Source organism: Lissotriton vulgaris, chromosome 3_1 (assembly GCF_964263255.1).
Source record: "Lissotriton vulgaris chromosome 3_1, aLisVul1.2, whole genome shotgun sequence".
Lineage (NCBI taxonomy): Eukaryota > Metazoa > Chordata > Amphibia > Caudata > Salamandridae > Lissotriton > Lissotriton vulgaris.
In genome coordinates this window covers 328,113,431-328,134,923 of record NC_141689.1, presented here as the reverse complement: position 1 = coordinate 328,134,923, position 21,493 = coordinate 328,113,431, and the positions used below count along the sequence as shown (strand labels likewise).

Below are 21,493 nucleotides of genomic sequence, written 5' to 3'. Positions count from 1 at the left end.
CATCCCATGGGACCATATTTTAAATATAGGGGAGGAGAGGGCGTGGCCCCTTCCGTGAGCCTTAAGTGGCCCTGGGGATCCCGCCCTCTGGTGTCAAATACCTTACTATTTGGGGAGGGGGCAAGCAGACCCTCCCCAAGCCCAATTGGGGCCCAGGGACCCCCATCACCTGGGGCCATATTTTAATTGAAGGGGAGGGTGACACCCGGCCCTCGTCCATGTGCCATAAAATGCCTGGGGGCCCCAACCTGCTTGGCCTATTACCATAATCAAGTGGAGAGGGCCAACCTCCCTGAGCCTAATATGGCCCTTGGGACCTCATCCTCCTGTGCTAGTTATTGGTGAGTGCCTCGGTGCCCACCCAGGGCACCCAACAGTCAGCAAGTTATGGGCCATAGGGGGGAACACCAGGGACGCTGCAGTCCCAGCCGGCTCCCTGCATGGAGAGGAGCTGGAATTGCTCCCATCCGGAGGGTCTTTGCTTGATCCCTCCAGGCAGGAGCAATATCTGTTTCACTGCCCGCAGTCTGTTCCCACCCGGCAGGAGCATGTTTCAATCTCCTGCCGACTGGGAACAGACCTGCCCCCCCGCCCGCACTGCTGCAGGCAGGTGAAGGTATGATTGCTACTGTGTGGCGGGAAATTTAAAATGCATCTGCCAGGCAGAGCAAATTTATGTTGGCCTGCCAGTGAAACTATTCTGTCCCAGGGTGGGATCCCTGGGACAAAGTAATTGAGCTGATCTTAGAGGATGAGATTCCCAGGGCCTTTTAAGGGATCCGCTTGGACCCCTCCCTTTAAACTTCATTCTGACCCAGGGTATGGGGTCCCTAGGGCCTTCTAAGGCTCTGTGAGGGGGCTGTGTGCCCCCTGCCCATTTTCGTACCACTTAACCCAATGGGATGGGCTCCCTGGGCAGGGGACTTTTAAGACTCAAGAGGGGTGCAGTGTGGCCCCCTTTCCTCTAATATGCAAATTGGACAAAGGGGTGGGGTCCCCAGGCCTTTAAAGGCTCAGAAAGGGGGCCATATGCTCCTCCTGCCCTTTTCATAGGAGTTGGCACCGGAGCATGGGATCCTCTGGGTTAAATCGGTTCGGGAGAGGGCCTCCACTCATGCTCCCTCCCCCCAAATATTCAAAACAAGCAATGGCAAAGCCAATATGTCTTGTCAATGCTCCAGCTATTTGCCTTTTGAATGTGAATGTCTTTTAGTCATGTTGTTTAGCAGCATATCTGCTGTTTATCGTCACTCAAAGTTACTGAAAGCCTAGATTGACAGGATGTTAAATCGATGCCAAGTATCTTCGCTCCCAATGTTGAGTTTATTGTCCTGCGACTCCTAACACGCATCATGGTACTTTCTTCATTGACTGTCACCCATGCTTAGCAGGAGATGTGCTGCTAGATAACGTGGCCAAAAGACATTCACATTGATAAGGCCAATAGCTCGGGCATAGCCGAGATCTATTGGCTTTGTCAAAGCTTGTTTAGAGTTGACGGAGTCTTGCTGAACAGATGGGGAAGTGATAGTGAGAAACAGTTAAGAAGCTTTGAAGTGAAGCAAGGATGTGGCATAATGGGGAGGGGAATGCTTGAAAACAAAGAAAGAAATAGCTCCAAAAACTTAGAGCAGTGTAAGGAGATATGTACTTGGTCCATGCGCAAAGAAAAGGACAAGCACAAGAAGAGAGCATGATGCCCGCATACCGTGATGAATGGCATCAAAGAAAATGAGAGCGACGCTGAAGTTTATCAATGGTAGGAGATGGGCGGCCTTAAAGCCCACAGATAGAACACAACATGTCTCTTAAAGATTGTAAAGATTGTACATGCGCTGTCTAGCCTAGCAGAGACCTAAAAACAATAGATTTCATGCAAGCGAAACCTACTGGTCTTCCAATGCTTGTTGTGTTTAGAAACAGGGAGATTAAGTGATTTATTTGTAATCACAAAATGTAGAACTGAGGATAAGGCTAATGAGATGATATGCCGCCGTTTGAGAGATGATGTGGCGTAAGGATCAGAGATGCCAACTATGGAGCTGGTCTTACGGATTTGGGTTTCGACATTGGCTTATCATCCTTGTATTTAGGCAAATCGCTTCTACTTACTGTACCTACAAAAATGAATGTGTCCTTGTGTAAAGTAACTGGTTGTATGTAAAGCGCTCCAATAACTTCAAGTGGTGATAGCGTTATATAACACTGCACAAAACAGTAGCTGGTGCTAATGTAAAGTGCTGCAATACCTTTGGGTGGTGTGGGCACTATATAAAACGCCACACAAAAAAATAACTGGAGCAAATGTAAAGCACTCCAATACCTTTTGGGTGGTGTTGCTGCTACATAAAACTGCACAAAAAAATGGTGGAGGAGGGGATTTGTGCAACATAGTTCAGTGGGGGCAAATAGTGATGGGCGGGAGTTGTTTGGCGCTATATAAAACTGCATAAAAAAGCCATTGGAGCTTATGTAAATCATTACAATACCTTCAAATGTGAATACCAGAGTCGGGGAGGATGGTAATCTGGGAGGAAGAGGGGATCTGTGCAACGGGAGTTCAGCTCGGGCAAGCAGTGACGGGCAGGAGGTTGATGGCAAACCAACAGCAAATGAGGGCTGTCACCGGGTGATGAAATGATTTGCCTAAGTTTACGGTGTCCTCGTGAAAAGTAACTGTTGTTAATTTAAAGCGCTACAATATCTTCGGGTGGTGTTGGTGCTATATAAAACGGCAATAAAAAAATGTGAATAGCAGAGTCGGGGGAGGAGGGGATCTGTGCAACAGGGCAAGCAGTGACAGGTGGGAGGTGGAGGGCAACCAACAGCATATGTGGGCTGTCACAGGGATATTAAGTGCCAGATGTACGACCATTGTGATTTGCAAGTCGCAAATTGCAACTAATTGCGAGTCGCAAATTGGAAGTCACAAATAACAATGTACAATAGTGTCACTGTTGGCGATTCTCAATGGGGTCGCAAAAATCATGCCTCATCAATATTCATGAGGCACTCACAATTTGAGACCCCATTGAGAATGGCTGGCCCTCCCAGGTATGGTGGCCTGCTGGGCTCAGCAGACCTCCATGTCTGGGACTGCTCCTCAATACTGCAGTTTTTTAAAAAATGCAGCCTGTTTTCCTTAAAGGAAAATGGGATGCATTTAAAAAAATAAAAATGAAACGTTTTTGTTTCATTTTTTTAAGGGCAGGCAGTGGTCCCTGGAACCACTGCCTGAACCTAAAAAATATTTTCCCCTACATTTGAAAAGGGGAAGGGGTCCCCTGGGGACCCCCTCCTATTTGCAAGTGCATTACCACCCTCTTAAAGAGGGTGGTAATTTGCGAGTGTTTTCCGACCGCAACTGGGGTTGTGAAACATTCATACATTGGGAAGCGAGTTACAATTAGGATGGGACGCCTTTGGAACGCCTCAGATCCTATTTAGCGAGTCTCCAATAAATTGTGACTCGTTAAATGGGGTTTGTACATGACCCTTTTACTTTTGGCATGCGCAAACAAATTGCAAACCCGTTGGTGCATCCAAAAACGGGTTGTACATTTGGCCCTAAGTGATTTGATGATAATCACAAAATAGGGACCTGAGTCCTAGGCTAGGAAGACAATGTGGCATCCTCTTAGGAGAGGATGTGGCATAAGGGCGACAGCTGCTAACTATGGAGCTGGGAAACTGGGTTTGAGGTTTGGGTTGGCTTAACATCCTTGATTCTGGGAAAATCCCTTAATCTCCCCATACCGACAAAAATGAATGTGTCCTTGAATAAAGAAACTGGTGCAAATGTAAAGCGCTCCAATACATTCGGTAGCGTTGGTGCTATGTAATATTGCACAAAAAGGTAACTGGTGCTAATGTAAGGCACTCCACTACCTATGGGTGATGTTGGCAATATACAAAATTGCTATAAAAACAAAACTGAAAAAATCACAGTGTTAGGCTGGTTTACAGTAAGGAACATGAATAAATACTATGCATCGGCAACCACACAAAAAAGTACTACTTTTGTCATCAACACTGAGGGGCAGGCAGACCTTGATGACATCCGGACTCAGAGTGGCGCCTTTGAAGAGAATTCAAGTTATGCAACAATGGCGCAAGAAAACACTTCACTGGTGAATGTGGGGAAAAAAAGAAAGTGTCCTGACGGGAGAAATTTGAAGAAAAGGAGTACCACCGCAGGAAATGAGAAGGAACAAGATGAGCCATGAATAGTTCAATCAATTTGTACAGGAGATACGTGACTATGCAATTACAGCAGAAGACACTGATACTTTAGAAACTCTGACATGCCCTGTGATAACACATACCTGATTCACTTGAGGTCTGATTTTCCAGATATAAAGACCAGTGCCAACGGCCACATATGGTGTAAATACACACACAGACTTTGTACCCACAGGTGTGTAAAATAAACAGAAACTACACATTTGCCAAGTGATAGTAGCTGTGCACACATGCTCCAATCAACACATCAGCAAAAGGGAGATTAAAAGGCATAACATCACATCTCACTAGAATGAAACAGACTACAATGGGGGTTAAAATCAGGGAAGGGGTCTTGGGAAGGGGGTGATTGTGGGCAGGGCAAGCACTGGGAGGTGCGTGGGAGGAAGAAGAGATGGGACAGAGGAGGTGGGGAAACGGAAAGCAGCAAGAATGGGAATAGCAGTGACGGGGTGATCTGTAGATGGAGAATGAGGGCGGGAGGAGTAGACAGAGCTGGTGTACTGTGGCACTTGGGAGAGTGCTGAAAAAGAAGGAAAAAAGTAGGGTCTAAAATGGTCCTAAAAATGGAAGCTGTGGATGTTTAGAAGTACTTGGTACATGCTCTGGGGGGGAGGGCTAAACACAAGAAGAGACATGGCCATGCATGCCAGGGACAAATGGTGACAAACAAAATGAGACAGACGATCGAACAAGCAAATGGGAAGTCTGTGGGTGGGCTGGAGCCCACAAATTAAACACAACAGGGCTTATTTACAAGCCCAATTCCACCGTCAGGGCATCACTTTTATTGATGCACCAGCAGCGCAATCAGCTTCCCCATATTTACAAGGCCATGTAAAGTCACCCTGCATGACTTTTGATGTTCTTGTAAATATATTTCCCTTTCACACATAACTCTGCGTAAAAGGGTGGTTCCATGGGAGTTGCTGTGGTGGTGTTCCCAAGCAACATCCATGGAATTTGACGTATTCCCATTTTTACAACATTTTGTAAACCTGGGAATACGTCAGAATCCTAGGCCTCCCAAGGGAAGGCTTAAGGAGGTGCAATGAGGAGAAATACTTTTACTCCCTTTGTTTGTTCCTCTTTCTATGCATGCTGCATTCTTCAGCACACATAGAAACTAGTGCTGTTCAAAAAAGTGTATGGAAAATAGATGGGGATTTTGAGTTTGGGACCTCTTGTTTCCCAGCCCCCACCCTCTTGCCAGATCACCCCAAACCTTTGATGCACAAACTAGGCTTAAAGTAGCTCTTTTTTGGAAAATGTCTCACACATATGAGAGCACCGAGCACATTGTTCACTAGCACCCACTGCATTGTTATCATTTTTTAATCAACATTGTTGTTAAATTTGTCATTTGCTCCTGACTATTATTTTGGATTATTGTATTAGGGACCAGAGTAACAGAGTGGAGATTACAGTGAGTAGCACACTGAAAGTTGCTAACCTTTCTTTGCTTCTTACACAGCTGTTCCAAAGTACTTTTATGATCTGGAATATGGGGCCATACATAGGGTTTGATTCTGAAATTAGAGAAATATGAAAAACAAACATTAAAAAGTGCAGCAAAAAGGCAGCAAGCACTAAACACGCCAAACAGTACAACGCAGTGTAGAAATATACAGTTATATGCACATTTTCATTGGTAATTTAAATTTATAAGAGCTCCAAAGAAACATTAGTGTCATGAATGTAGTGTGAAATAAACATAAAAACAATAGCATTGGCAGATGTTCCTCCAAATCTTGGGAGGCTAAACTCAGTCTCTCATATCAAGATGCATCTGCCAAGAAGGCAGAAGTTTCCCCGCCAAAATGGCACTATTCATCATTTGGAATGAAGCATGTGTGCCTCTACAACGAGGTCCCAACCATGAATGCATTCTTTACCATGCATGCCTTCAACACGCAATTTAGTTTTAAAGGCATGATTGGTAAAGGGATATGCATGGTAAAGATCACCGCCACCCTAAGCCCTAAAATCGTATCCCCCTACCTCACCCGAGGCCTAAAACCCACCCTGCCATGTCCTTAAACTACCACTTCCCCTGCCCTGAGGCCTAAAACCCTGCCCTCTACCAAAACCAAAGTCAGTTCCATGCTCTGAGCCCTAAAACTTACCCCACGCTAAAAACGACCCCCAAACCCAGCCCCAGCCCTTACAAATTGCAGAGACCCTCCCCCCTGCCCTGAGCCCTAAAACGCTGCCCCTTCCAAAAACTCCGTCAACCCCCCCCCCCTCCCTGAGCCCTAAACTGTCCCCACCCCTAAAAAAAACTCCCCCCAAAAAAGTTTCTGTTTTATAGAGGCAAAATATTGCTCCTACAACGTGACAGTTTTCACCCTGTGACTTTTTTGTTTGATTTCTAGCCCTGACGAAGTCGTGGGGCAAGACGCCCAAATACAACAAAACACATCTTGGCAGAGAACAATTAATAATAAAAATCCAGTATATACCATGATTGGAAATAGATATTTGAAGATGAATTGCATATTTGTGTATATAATTTTGCATGTGCTAAAGGCGGATATAGCCTGTGCTATGGGAAGGTTTATGAATAAAAGTAAAATAATTTTTTTAATGCTAATAGTGTCCCAGAGGGCGCCTGGTTGTAGGATATGCGTAGGAAGCACAGCTGAAAATAGGATAAATGATCTTACCGTGGATTCGTATGGTGTTGCGTTTAAAGTTGTGCCTCAGGGAGAGCATGCAACAAGCTAAAGTCATTCGAAATACGCCCAATAATGAGTCTTGTTTTAACCTATGAAACGTATTAGGATATATTTTATGGCTGGAAGATAAGGAATTAACAATTTTAACTCATTAATTATGATGTTGTTTTACTGTTTATTGTGTAATTTGTGATTTTTAAGCTCTGTGTTTTTATGATGATTTTTACATGTTTAAGGACTGTATAGTCTAAATAAACTTTGTCTTTGAACTGAACTGCTAAAGGCTGTGTAACTACCCCACATTTCAGTTCAACATCATGGGATGACTTCATTACTATCCTAAGCAGTGGTAGCTACAAAGCAAAAAAAAACAACCGAGATTAGTCATGAAGTCCTTTATAAACTAAAGGTTTAGGGGAAAAATATAGGGTTCTTTTTAGACTAAGAGTAGACCTGAATGTGCTATCATATCCCCTGACACCACATAGAATTAAATGAAAAGATTAAAGGCGTTTGATGTCATATGAATCTTATTGACATGATTCAACAATGAGAAGATTTAAGTTTTTTAAATATTATTAATGCCAGTGCATCAGGTTTGTTCCATAGAGTTCTCAGGGCCATATTATAAAGGAACGGCGATAACATTATCGCCGCTTTGGCGGCAGGAAACGGGGCTTGATAATATGCCCTTGTGAATTTCTATAGAAGCCCAGGTTCACGCCAGAACCTGGGCTTTTATGAGAATTCACAATGGCATATTATCAAGCCCCTTATCGCCGCTTTAGCAGCAGTTTCCTGCCGCTACAGCGCCGATAATTTTAACGCCGTTCTTGATAATATGGCCCTCAATACTTTATTTAAAGTTGAAGATCCAATATCTTGTTCTTTGTATTCAATGGGAATCTCTAAGTAGGCCAACGTGTTATACAACTTTTTTACTTTTTACGTAGCTTCCGCGAGGCCTCTCAATTTTAAACCAGCAGTATGCAGATGGACAAATATTTTATTAATAACATTGCACATTACATGAGGTCAAGCATGTTGAGTAAACAGAAAAGTATCCTTTCGTTATAGCTGTGTCTCAAATGTTTATCTATTTCTTGTGGCTGTGTGTCTCTTCGCCGATTAATGCAAACAAGAGAAAGGCGTGACCGGATGCTGCATATTATGATGCCTTGCAATACAGAACAAATATAGCCATTTTTTTTTATCAAAAGAGGCAACAGATGACCTGAGGTAGAGGTTTCTGAAGGGAGAAGCAGCACAGAGAGAGAAAGGGGAGAGAGAGAGGAAACATATGCCCTTTCATGGAGGCCTTAGTGCAAAAGTAAAAAATATTTGTCTAAATCTGAACATGGGAAGGGTACATCATACAAAAGGATGGTGCATAGTCTGTGTTCCATGACTAGGACAAACACGAGGTGGACAAGATGGGACAAGGTAAGCCACTGAATAAGAAGAAAGCAAAGAAGAATGAAAATAAAACCAATCACTGGTAAGCAATGAGGGGTGCTGTAAGTCCATTGTAGGTTCTTGGTAAGCCAACAATAGGTATTTCGCAACCAGACAGCTTTTGGGGACTGATAGGTGAGTCCTGAAAACTGGAGCTCCGTGTTGTGTGAACAAGGATAAACTGTGCAACGCAAAATCTACAATGAGTTGTGTGATATCTGATGATGTCCTGAGCAGGGTCACCCAAAAAGTGCTGTTTGAAAGTGACATCCAAAACTGGGCCACTCTATTTTAGTCTATTGGCTAAGTGCCAAATACTTGCACTGTTATACTCCCTTTGCATGCATTATCAAGGGACTGGGTACAAAACAAATCGTTTTAGATTTTTGTGTAAGAAAGTTGATTGCTTCTGGCATCTGTGTTGCTTTGGGTCATGGCAATAGTTTAGCCATGTGCGAGCGCTGGTACAATGGTATTGTAAATTTGGGCCCGGATACTTCATGGGACAGTTTCAATGGTCAGATCTGAAACCTGGCTGAAGGGTAGCCAGCAGTTTATTGATTACTCTGTATGCTTTGAATTTAGGTGCCAAACATTTATTAAAAATAAAAAGGCGCAGGTATGTTGCTCCCTGAGAGATGAGAGGTGTTTATTCATGTATGCCAACTGAAAATTTCGAGAGGTGACAAAAAATTAAAAAAGGAAAAGATGAGGTGAGTTTTATTTTGCATTTCAGGTGTTATTTGAAGAATGAGCGCCTGATTTAGAGCAAATGCGGTGGAGTACCTTGTCCTCCAAAGCATTGGTCCACTCACCTGATTTAAGGACTGTCAGATTTCTGTGAACGTACCCCCACTGGCACAACCAATAGATATCTTGCTTCAAAGGCTTGATGGGATAGGGGCCATCGGAGGAAGGTCATAACGCTGTCCACTATAGTTAAGTTGGGTGGTGCAATGTATTTTCTTTTCTGTCCTCTTCCTGAGGGAGTTTGTTTTGAGAAAAAAAAAGGAAAAACGTGTTGAAAGTTTGGCGTATGCCCGTCAAAAGTGATGGAAGACATGCACCAAACTTTCAGCACATTGAAAGGAACCACAACTATAGGAGTTCCTTTCAATGTACAAAGTTGTCTGCTAGGCTGGCGAACCGCTCTAAATTGGGTGGGTGGAGGTCCATCAGAACGGTGAAGGTAATGTCCTCTGCTACCCTGAAGGACACTATTCTATCTGCCAAACTCTACATCAGGTCCTAAAGATGCATGCCACTCCATCGCCTGTTTTATTTTCCTTGTTCTGAGAGGAAGTTTTAAGGCATTGTTAAGAAAAACCTTTGACATATATTGCTCTTACTGCTACTAAGTAGTAATTTACTCTTTGGAGCTTTGGTCAGAAGTCTCATTCAATCTTAGTGTTCTGCATAATAAACTATGCAACATCCCTTGTAAATAGACATGTCTTTCATTGAGCAAGTCTGATATTGCTGTCATCTAGGGTTATGATATAGAGTTTGGCATATAAGTTACTCCATCACAAAGTGACAGATATCATGTCCAATCTATTACAAGTTTTATGTTATGTTTTGCAGATTTGCAGAGTGCACTTTCACCTGGGTGGGTATTGTTAGAAGCCGGCATTCCCTCGCGCACCTTTGTCGTCAAGTGCACAACCCGGACCCACCCCCGCTACCACGTTAGGCCAAGAAAGGACACCGTTCGAGACAGCCCTGCTCACCCCCTTAGTAGCTTGACACGAGCAGCCAGGCTTATATCCAAGGCACAAGTGTTCAGTATGTGCAACCACACCCACAGCAATCCCAATGATGTCACCACAAATGGACTCCACACAAGTTTTTATGTAAAGTATACTCGTTTTATACAAAGATGTACAAAATAACCACACAATACAACTCCCACATATATACCCTGGATAATATTGTTGCCCGTGGGTTGGGTAGTTCTAATTCCCAACCACTGCTTCTAACCAACAGTTACTCTGACTTTTAACCATTCTCAACAGGTTAGGCACTTCGCATCACTAGATTCACACACGTTGCAAAATACAAAGAATACTTCACTACTTAACGATGGGTTCCTGTACAGTGCCACAGTGAAGCAATGCAATACCAAGCCTCAAGATCATCTACTGAGTCAACACAAGATAACGCAACGCGGTTCGCTGCCAGCATGCCCTGTTCAAGGAAAAAATACAGTAATGCATCACGCCACAATTACATACAGTGCGATAGGAAGACAATGCAATGCGTATCACCACCAGCATGCCCTGTACAAGGAAGGAATAAGGTAATGCGTCACAGTGCAATAAAGTACAGTGCAGTAAACAACCAATGCAGTGCGCTACGCTATGATCCTGTATCCTGTAAGAGAAACATAACGTAGTGCGCAGCATACTAACCCCTGGGTTTGTTAAGCACCTCTAGTGTCACACGTTGTCCAATAGTTCGATAGTTCATTAGCAGCAAATATACTAAGTTCTATACAATTGTTTTTAGAAGTTGTGTGACTGGTTGTCCCCAACAGGGATCAACAATGACACCCAAGTTCCACTCCGGGCCTTGGCCCCTGTACTGCCCCATCCAGGAACAGCACAGACCGAGATCTGCGCCGACGCAACAGGCACACACAGCTCCCAGGAGCTAGAGCCTGAGAGAGTGTCCCTCCAGGTCCACACCCCACCCCACTTTACCTGGGGGGTGGCGACCCCACTCTCCTCTCCTGCCGCAATGGCTTGGCCTCACTCCAGAACCTTGTCACCATGGGCAAGGCGCTCTCGGGCCGGTAGTTCAGCTCATGCGGGGCTGCTGGTCCGGGCCGGCAATGTTCAGCACAAACTCCTTTCACAAAACCTTCCACACGACGCTGGTGCTACCTCATGTTGCTTTCGAGGGCCCGATCACTTGGCACTCCTCTCCAGCGCTGTTAGGACTTCTTCGCTCCCTGGTGCTCAATGCTCCCTGGTACTCCTCACCAGCACCTCAGATGGCACCTCCGACACGCACCCCCAGCGCGTCCGAGACTCAGTCCGTCCCCTAAAGCACACAGTCTTCAGACGCTCTCCACTAATGCACGGGTCGCACCACGACGCACACACTGCGCGTCTGAGTCTCACCTCTCCTCCTGGTGCACACGAGGCACCATGCACCGTCCACTAACACCCTGGCTGCACCACCACACGCCGGCCCGCATGTCGGAAATTTGTTCCTTCTTAGTGCCCACGATGTCCCAGCACTCTTCACTAGTGCCTGGACTGAACATTGACACGTAACCCCTGCATGTCCTAAATCTCGGCTCTCTTCCACGATGCCCACAATCCACAGGCGCTCCAACACTTGTAGCCACACCAAGACATGCACCCTGCGCCTTTGAGTCTTGATTCGCTCCCTGTGCCCACGATTACATTAGGCACCCCTTCGGAGGTCTCAGGTTGCCACGACATGGTCCCACCACCGCGCCACTTGAGACTTCCAGGAAACTTTTATGTTTATGTGTTTCCGAACATGAAACCAGCTCACCTCGGGCCCTTGGGGTACAGGATGCAGCACCCAGCAAAGTCCTGCTCAGGAAGAAGGGGGGACACAAACCACTGCAGCGCCCCTTCAGTCGCTCCTCGGTCAAGAGCTACAAACTTCCCACAAGCTCCAGATCACGAAACAAGGGTCAAGTGTCTCCCGCAGCCTATCCAGCAACTCTTCCTGCATCAGAGGTTTTCTTCCCGATCGCGGACATGCCAAAGCCACCAGAGACTCGACCAGTCCGCAGCGTCTTCAAAGCCCTCCTAGCACTTCTCTGAATAATACAGAGACCCTTCTCGATGGCATCATCAACATAACCAAAAGCCTCTCCTTCTTCCCGCTCCAGGTGCAGGGCAGCCTGGCGCCATCTCCATCCCTCCCCTGGAGCATGACCTCCCTCAGCCTTTCTCACCTCTCCCAGATCCAGGCAAGCAATTCACATTTTGCTGAGACACACAAAAAGGTCTAAAGCACAAACTCGCCATTTTCTCAAACAGCAGTTTCTGGGCACACAGCGACAACACCATCTACCCAAAAAGATGCGTTATGACGCTGTGAGTTCAAACATACCAAACTTCACTGTTCCATTTCCAATTCTTGGGAAACTAGGCTAACAATACTAACCCAGCCTCCCCCATTCTGTCCTATGGGCAGGATGGCCTTTCACCAGGGAAAATTAAATGGAGTATTTTCCACTGTCAGGACCTAGAACCCACACTGGCACAGGTCCTGCCTTTTACCTACACTGCACCCTACCTAGGGGTTACCCAGGACCTCCTACAGGGGTGGCCCATGTGTATGTTAAAGGGAAATTAAGGCCTGACAAGTGGTAGCATTTGTCAGGACAACATGCTAATTTAGCATAATGGGCGCAGGCCCTACATTGAAGACCAGTGTTCCCTCTCTGCGCATTTCTTCAGTAATAGCTCTGGCACACACAGTGTACATCACTTAGGGATCTTGCTAGTAAGGCAAACATACTAATGAGAGACAACCAAACACCACTACAATTACAGGGAACATCTGTACTTGCACACAGATGCTGTAGGTACTTGCCACTGCTAATCAATCTTCACAGTTCTCTTTCAGGAAAACGGTCTAAGGGAAAAGCAAAATGTTTAAGTGAATTTTAGCCAACAAGGCCAAGTCCAACAGGTATCCCGGTGCTGAGCAGGTGTGAGTCTAGTTGAACCAAGGGCATAGTGGGATAAAAGAAAAAACAGGTTCCTGTGAGTGAGGACGCTTCTATTTGTAGCATCAGATCATTCCATGTTTTAGGACTGATGTAGGGGAATGCTCGACTGTCGGATTTGGTTAACTGTATGCTTGGGATTATGCAAGGAGGAGTCTCGACAAGAGGAGGTGTCTGGAAGGCTTGTGAAACCAAATGCAATTGTTAAAGTAGGCTGGTCAGTGTTATGCAGTGCCTTGAAAGGGTGGGTGAGGAGTTTGAATTGTGCTCATTTGTGTATGGGGAGCCAGTGGAGCTCCTTCACGTGTGGTGAAATGTGAGTGCAATGTGGGGGTTGAGAGTGATTCTAGCCACTGAGTTTAAATGGTCTGCAGCTTTCTAGGCAGTTTTTTTGTTGATCCAGGCATTGCGGGTGTTCCTGTAGCCCAACTTACTTGTAATAAAAGTGTGCATGATAGTTTTCCTGTACTGATTAGGAGCCATTTGAAAATTGTCCTCAGCATCTTCAGCATGAGGCTGTGACAGTGTTGACTTTGTCAGTCATGCCGGGTTTTCAGTCGATGACGAGCCCAAGGCTCTTGGCATGAGTGGTGGGAGAAAGTCTTAGTTATGTTGGCCTCCAGGTGGAATCCCATAATGAAGAGCTCTTCCTGAAGATTCAGACAATTGGTCTTCATTGAGGTGGCGATTTCAGTCATGCAAACATTGAACTTGACCTGGGTACTGGGGGTCTTATTCGTGAGGGAGAGAATGAGTTGTGTGTTGTTGGTGTAGGAGAGGATGTTGAGGTCATGAAAGCGGATGATGCTGGCTAAAGGAGTCATGTGGGCATTAAAGAGGATCCCTTAGAAACTCAGCAGATGAGGTTGTGGGCATCCGAGGTGTATGTTGCCAGGGTGACTAACTGGGTCATTCCAGTCAGGAAGAAGCAGCAGTATCGGAGTGTGTGTTCTTGGATTCTGATTTCATGTAGGGGTTGAATGAGCATTGGGTGGGAGACAGTATCAAACACTGCTGGGAGGTCCAGGAGGATGAGGGCTGCCGTGTCTCCTCCGTCCAGAGTCATATAGATATCACTAGTGGCAGTGATGAGGGAAGTGTCCATGCTATGGTTGGGTCTGAAACTACACTGAATAGTGTCAAAGAGTTGGTGGTCATTGAGGTATTCACTGAGCATCTGTTGCTGATTTTCTCAAATACCTTCACCATGAATGGTAGCAGGGAGATCGTTCTGTTGTTAGCGAGTGCTGAAGGGTCCACAGTGGGTTTCTTCAACAATGGGAGGACAGTTGCATCTTTTCAAGTGTCTGGAAAAGTCACGGAAGAGGTGAAGCTTTCAGAGTGGGTATGAGCATGGAGCTAATGGGTTGCAGTCCTTTAGAGTAGGCATGATGTGTCAGGGGTCCTATGGGGCCCCTGAATGGATGGACTTCATGGTAGCACTGGTTTCTTCTGGGGTAATGATGGGTCATTTGGTTAGCATTAGTTCTTTGTGTTGACATTTTTTATTAAAAGTTTTTAGATGAAAATACAGAAATACGTACATATGTAAATAGATAATAAAATAAAATATTGATAAATGAATCATAATACAGGTATGAAAATGATATAATTATACATAGGATATCATGGATGTGGAGAAGCAAAAATAGCAAATATTCTATAAGTTATAAAGCAAAAAATAGCAGAATAGAAGAAAGCGAAAGAATGAAAGGAAAAGAGAAAAGAAAAGAAAAGGAAAGGAAAAAGAACAAAGAATCAAGAATCCCAGAGTTACAAGGGGAAGGAGAAAAGGAGATGAGACCGAGACATATGGAAAGGATTAAGGAGCAGAAAAAACAAGGAAGAGTACACAAACGCAAAATAAAAATAATTAAGGAGAGATAACAGACGTTGGAGAGGAAGGAATGGAGACAGAGTCACTATCCACCGTGGCTTCTAGGAATGGGGACCATGTTTGAAGAAAAACAGAAGCCTGATCTTGCAAGTTATAAATTACACGTTCATAAGAGGCTGTTTGTACCATAGCCACTAGCCGCTCGTCCTGAGAAGGCGATAAGGAGGACTTCCAATGACATAATATACAGATTTTGGCCGTAGCCAAAGCACTATGAAGAAGACGAGTCTGTGGTTTAGACAATGTCGGAAGACCTCGAAAATCATGTAAAATAATATTTGCAGAAGTAAAGGGTAATGGTAATGACATAGTAGATGCCAAAGTCTTTCTTATAAAAAGCCAAAATGATCTAGTACAGGGGCATTCACAAATAATGTGTGTAATATCACAGCCAGAAGCATAACATCTCCAGCACAAAGAGTGTGTTATCAATTTAGCATGATGTAGTTTAGATGAAGACCAGTGCCATTCATGGATGATTTTGAAAATGCAAAATTTGAGATGAGCCTCTCGGACACCTTTATGTAAACCTTCCAGAATTTGATCCCATTGAGTAATGGAATATGTAACTGATAAGCGAGATTGCCATTTTAATTGAAGAGCTTTCGAGAGGGGTTGCGAAAAAAGAGGATACAGAAAAGTTTTATAAAGACCAGAAGTCACACCTTTAAAATTTCCCCACAAATGTAAATAAGACAAAATAGGAGACGCGGCGAACAATTCAGGTGGAGAACCTAAATGTTTGGTGATGGCTTGTTGAAGTTGAGTATATTGACGGGATTGTGTGAATGGTAAATGGAATTCGTCACTGATTTGAGAGAAAGATTTAAAGTTTTGGGCATGGAACAGTTGTTCCAAAGAGTGGACACCTGCCTCCTGCCACAGAGGCCATGATAATATGCGACCATGAACACGAATAGCCGAGTTGGACCATAAAGGAGCTTTGACATGAAGCCGCGGATTAGATTTAAGTAAACAATGACTTTTTTGCCAAGATTTATACATAGCAGATAAGATAGGATTTCTAGGGTCGGAAGAACTGGAACCCTTGCCATATAAAAGGGACAAGCCAAGACCAGAAGATAATAAGTGACATTCAAGTGGGACCCATTGAGGTATGTCTTTAGATTTGGGCAAAAAGAAGGAAAGTTGTGAAAGATGGAGGGCGAGTGAGTAATGCTCAATAGAGACCCATGCCGCCGTGTAATTGGTGGGATTTTAACTTGGCCAAGGTAAGACGCGTTTTAGCCGTACCCCAGATAAAAAGTTTAATTTTGGAGTCAATGGACTGAAGAATAGTCAGGGGAATGTTTAGAGGAGCATACCTAGAACATAAACAAATCGTGGTAGGGTGACCATCTTAACCGCCTGAACCCGCCCCCAAAGAGATAAGCCAAGGACTTTCCATTTATCGAAATCTCTTTGCATTTGTGCAATCAACGGTGTTAAATTGTCCATAACTATGTTATCCAATCCTCTGTTAATCAATACTCCTAAATATTTAAGGTATGAAGATTGCCAGGGAAATGGAAAACCAGAAATTGCAGCTTTTGTAGTACCAATGGACATGGGCAATGCTTCACTCTTATCCCAGTTAATCTTATAACCGGAAAAAGAAGAGAAATTATTTATGATGCGAAGGAGAGCAGGGAGAGAGCGGGGAAAATCAGTAAGTGTGAGAAGAATATCATCCGCGTATAAATACATTTTTTAATGACCAATTGGAAGAGGAACTCCAACCACTGCGGGTGATTGACGTATTGCAGCAGCCAAAGGTTCCATTGCCAGAAGAAAAAGAAGAGGGGAAAGAGGACAACCTTGACGAGTACCCCGTTTGATTGGAAATGGAGTAGAAAGGAAACCGCCGCAGTTAACATGAGCTGAAGGACTATCATATAACAGACGCACTTTAGCTATAAATTGGTCGCCTAAACCAAATTGTTGCATTATGGTAAAAAGATACTCCCACTCAATACGGTCGAATGCTTTTTCGGCATCCAAAGAAAGGAGTAGGGCATCGTTAGCGAGATTTTTAGCTGACCATAAAGCATGAGAGAGATTACGTAAATGATTTCGAGATGAACGACCAGGAACAAAGCCTACTTGTGAATTGTGGATTAAAGAAGGTAAAACCTTACGAAGACGTGATGCGAGGATACTTGCAAGAATCTTAACATCAGAGTTTAATAGAGATATGGGGCTGTAACTACCACACAGCAGAGGATCTTTACCAGGTTTTGGTAAAACAGCTATGATGGCCTTTTTGGAAATAGAACCAAGAGAAGATTCCTCCGTGGCTTCCGCAAATGAGCATTAGTTCTTTGAATAAGAGTAGGAGGTCTGTCAGGTACAGTTAAGGGTTGAGATTGCTGTAAATGGTGGTGATTTTGTTGTTGTAGAATTGAGAGAGATTGTTTCAGAGGTCCGACTAGGTGGTTATTGAGTTTGAGGCGGCTGCTGGTTAGGTGAAATCCATAACAATAGAGATTCTTCTGTTGGTGCTGATATCGATGTGGTCTGGCAGGGTACTGCGTTTGGTGGTCTGGACTGTTTGGTACTAGCAGCTAAGGAAAGATATTAAGATGCTCCTGACAGTATGGTTCTGGCTCATTCTTTATTTGTGCTCCAGTTGTTTGGATATAATGCACAGGTAATAAGGAGGACAGAATGTCCATCATGTTTGTGACAGAGTAAGCTGTCTGTCAAACTCTAAATAAGGTCCTAACTCACTTGATAGAAGGAAATCTAGATGAGCGAAAGGGTCCTGAGAAGTTCACTTTATCTAGCTTTGGCTCTGTTTCTTGACCACAAAAATGTGAGCTTTTGGAAACCAGATTTTGCATCGTCGGGCACAATGTTAAAACAAAAAAGGAGATGTGGCAAATATTTTTGAAGTGATGACTCTCAAGACCACAATACACTTCTCAGGTCAGTTTATTCCAGGCACTATCATCACCATGATTGTCAAAAGGCAAGCTGTCACACTAGTGACAGGAAATGATAAACGTCCTATTGGGCCGATCAAATAACAAGAAGAGAGTAGCAAATAGGAAAATAATCCTAGACTATGGGAGGCAGGACAAGTGACAAAAGAGGGCAAGTGTAGGACATAGTATGTGTAACAGAAGCAAATATCCACATTCAACAATCATTATTAAATAGAAAATTGGTAAAAATTATAAATGTTAATATTGTGAACGCAATGAACATAAAAGCGGTGCAAAGTTGATACAGCAGTTTGCTTATTTGTAGTGCCTAATATGTGCATGTGGTTAAAAGCAGTGGGCATCAGCACCCATTTATTGGGATCACAACTTTTTTTTCACCATCAGGCATTGGCCCAGAGCAAGAGAGAGAAGGGCAGAAAATGAACAAAGAAGGGAGAGAAAGACTCTGCGGCTTTTTCCCTTTTTCCCAAAGTGAAAAAGCCGCGCAGATAAAGAACCTGGAGGAATGGGATTAAGAGACAACTGTAGAGCGAGGAAGAAAAAAGCGGAACTCAACTGAGGGCGCAGGCTACGAATTTAACACCCACCGGCATTCAGCAGCACTGCAGCAGATCCCTAGGAAAAACTTTGGTCTCCTAATTTAGTTTGTTTGTTTTTTACAAATTAAATACTTCATGATTTGATACGTCTGTAAGGAATTAAATGTAATGTTTGATCCATAGCTCGCCAGAACAAACTTGGACCTGGAAAGATCTAAATAGTTACATATAGGTCTTTAGGCAAAAATGAAAGTGGTCTTAAGATTTGTCCTTCATATAAACACCTACATTTGAGTAATTTTAATAGTAAAAACAACTTCAGACTCCATGCTGACACAAGCGTCTTTTTAACCCTGTCACTGTGTCATGATTGTATTTATATCCCGAAATGAAGTGGTCGCCTTTGTTACCGAGCTACTAAATATGAGGAGAGGTTATTTTTGGTGATGCCCTGGTAAAGGAGATGTTCACGCATCCCAGTAGTAATATGGGAAGTCCTTGTCATGGGGTTTTAGTGCAAAGCTAAAGCTTTCATCGTTACTAGCTAGACACCGAGCTTGGTGGAGGACTGCGATTTTCCAGGTGGTGGCAAACGATATTTAGCTTGCATCAAATGAGAGAGCTGTTTCCACAGAAATCACTTGAATCTCCAAAAATGGATAAAAGATGATAGATCATTGCTACAAATCTCTGATCTACCAGCAGATTTTGTTAAACAGCCACGTGGATTGGACTAAAGGAAACAAACTTGCAGATGCACAATTGCAGACGTCATTTATGGCTGGTCAAGGGTCGGTGCTGCGACCCCTGACTTGCTCCTGCCACCCCTAGCACTATGATTGCAACCCCTGGTTAGATAAAAGTAACAAACTTGCAAAGCAATAATTTATTGTTGCAAGTGGAGCGTACCTCAGTACGAAGACATCTCAGAGTATTCTGCTGTTGGCTCTGAGCCTGTGGAGGGAGCAAGGAAAGAGAGAGAGAGAGAGAGAAAGAGAGAGAGAGAGAGAGAGAGAGAGAGAGAGAGAGAGAGAGAGAGAGAGAGAGAGAGAGAGAGCTGGTGATAGACAACTGAGAGGCATAAGGAGTTGGTGAGATTTTCTGGAAAGAAACCGCTCACAGATGGACAGGTAAGACAATTAATAAAGATGCAGCTAAGAAAGAGTAGACAGGCAGGTGGAAGAGGTGATAACATTGAGAAAGAGTTTTTTCAGAAAGAAGGGGAGGCAAAAGGCAGGGGAAATAGTTAAGAGAGGTGATATAGACAATGATATGAGAAAGCTTAGAAAGAAGGGAAGACATGTGTGAGAGGTACAATAAAGAGACAGAAAGACATTTGAGAGGTGGGGAGGTGGACATGTGACAAAGTGATAGATGAAAGACAGGAGATAGGTGGGAGTGTTGCTATAGAGAAATAGGAGTAGGTTACAGAGTGATTAAACAGTTTAGAGAGAGACACAAGCATGTTGGAAAACAGATGAGGGAGAGGCAGGAAGGAGGAACGGTGAGAGATATGCTGATCATATTGGGACATAGACAGGTGAAAAAGAGACTGACAAGAGTGTAAGAGAGGGTGGAAACGGGTGAAATAAAGGTGAGATAGAGACATAATAGAAGAGAAAGTCAGGTGATTGAAAGGAAGACTAGATTATAAGGAGATCAGTGAGATAAACGCAGTTCCGATAGACAGCAGGTGTGCGAAAGAGACAGCAAAAGTTGAGTACGACAGGTGAGGGAGAAAGAAATAGAGAGAATAAAAAAAAGTCTGACAGTTAACAGAAAGGGAATGGAGAGTGACAGTGGGTCAAAGACCATATGAAGTCACTTGCTGTAATGTCATTGGTGGAGAAGGACATGTGATGTCACTTTCAATATCCCTGGCATTTTGGTGAATTGACGCCAATGCCTGTACTCACACTCTTGGTTCAGGGACATCCTCTGTCCTCGGGATCCTCCTGGCACAGCAGCGTTCATATTATTGTCCAACTTTGCCGGTGTGCAAATGTGATTTATTTTAGGGAGCTGATGCATTTGTCTTGGCTACAGAAACGGACTATACAAAACTGTACATGACACATTGTAAATTGCATTTTTGATCGTGAGAAGTAGCCCATTACCACAAATTGAGACTATTTAACGTGGTCATGATACCAACTTCCTTCCCATCGTTCGGGGGATGTGGATTATTTCTTTAGAATGAATATGGTTTTGAATACGGACGTAGTTACATAAACAAAGTGATTCGTTTGTTTATTCTACTATTTGCAGTTTTATTCAGCGCAATCTCGGCCCCAGGGCATTGAGCGCTTTACACCAGCACCAGTGACAGTACACGAGGTCAGATTGTTTTTTTTTAAGGCTCGGGGAGATTAAGTGCTTCGCCCAGAATCACAGGGTGCTGAGCCAGCGCCAGCTCCAGAGTGGACGGCCTGAGGCCCTCTGGCCGCACCTCACCTCTGACCAAGCAGACCAGGCAGAACTCATGACCGCTTGGCAGCGCTGAAGAGACTCGTTGTAAGACACTGAAGAGTAAATCCGATCTAAATATGGAAGCAGGGCTAAGAAGTAGCTTCATATCGAAATAGAGGCTGTTTTGAAGAGAGCGAGAACATCTGAGATGATTCTAAGAGCAGATGCAAAGGTTTAACTGACTTAGGAGTTTGTGCTGTACATGACATATGAACTGCTACTTTATGACTGCAATACTATTTTAAGATCTGTGTTGATTCGTTTATAGTCTACCCTTTTAAACTTACTGACATTTTAAAATAAATCACAACATTACAAGGCAGTTCCGAGAGGAACACCCCTTAATGGAGAGCCTTTTCCATTCCAAGATTGGAATGCGCCCCCGGCCTATAGCAGAGGGGTGCCTTTAGTTGATCCACGGGCAGGAGCCAAGGTGGCGTGTCCTTCATTGGTGCTGCCACAAAGGAGGGTTGCCTCTGATGTCATTGAATTGCACCCACTCCGGGCAGTGGCGGCTGGTGACATTTGAAAGTAGTGGGGCGTAA

The 21,493-nt window shown here is 44.1% G+C and overlaps 1 protein-coding gene across 1 annotated transcript in view; it reads right to left on the bottom strand.

Annotated features, from left to right (window-relative positions):
- IL7R (interleukin 7 receptor) overlaps window positions 1–21,493 on the bottom strand; it is a 369,475-nt gene that overhangs the window by 20,243 nt on the left and 327,739 nt on the right. Inside the window, exon 7 of the mRNA XM_086960526.1 lies at window positions 5,696–5,771. Within this exon, the coding sequence (XP_086816652.1) occupies window positions 5,696–5,771 (76 nt within the window). The remainder of the gene's footprint in view (window positions 1–5,695; window positions 5,772–21,493) is intronic.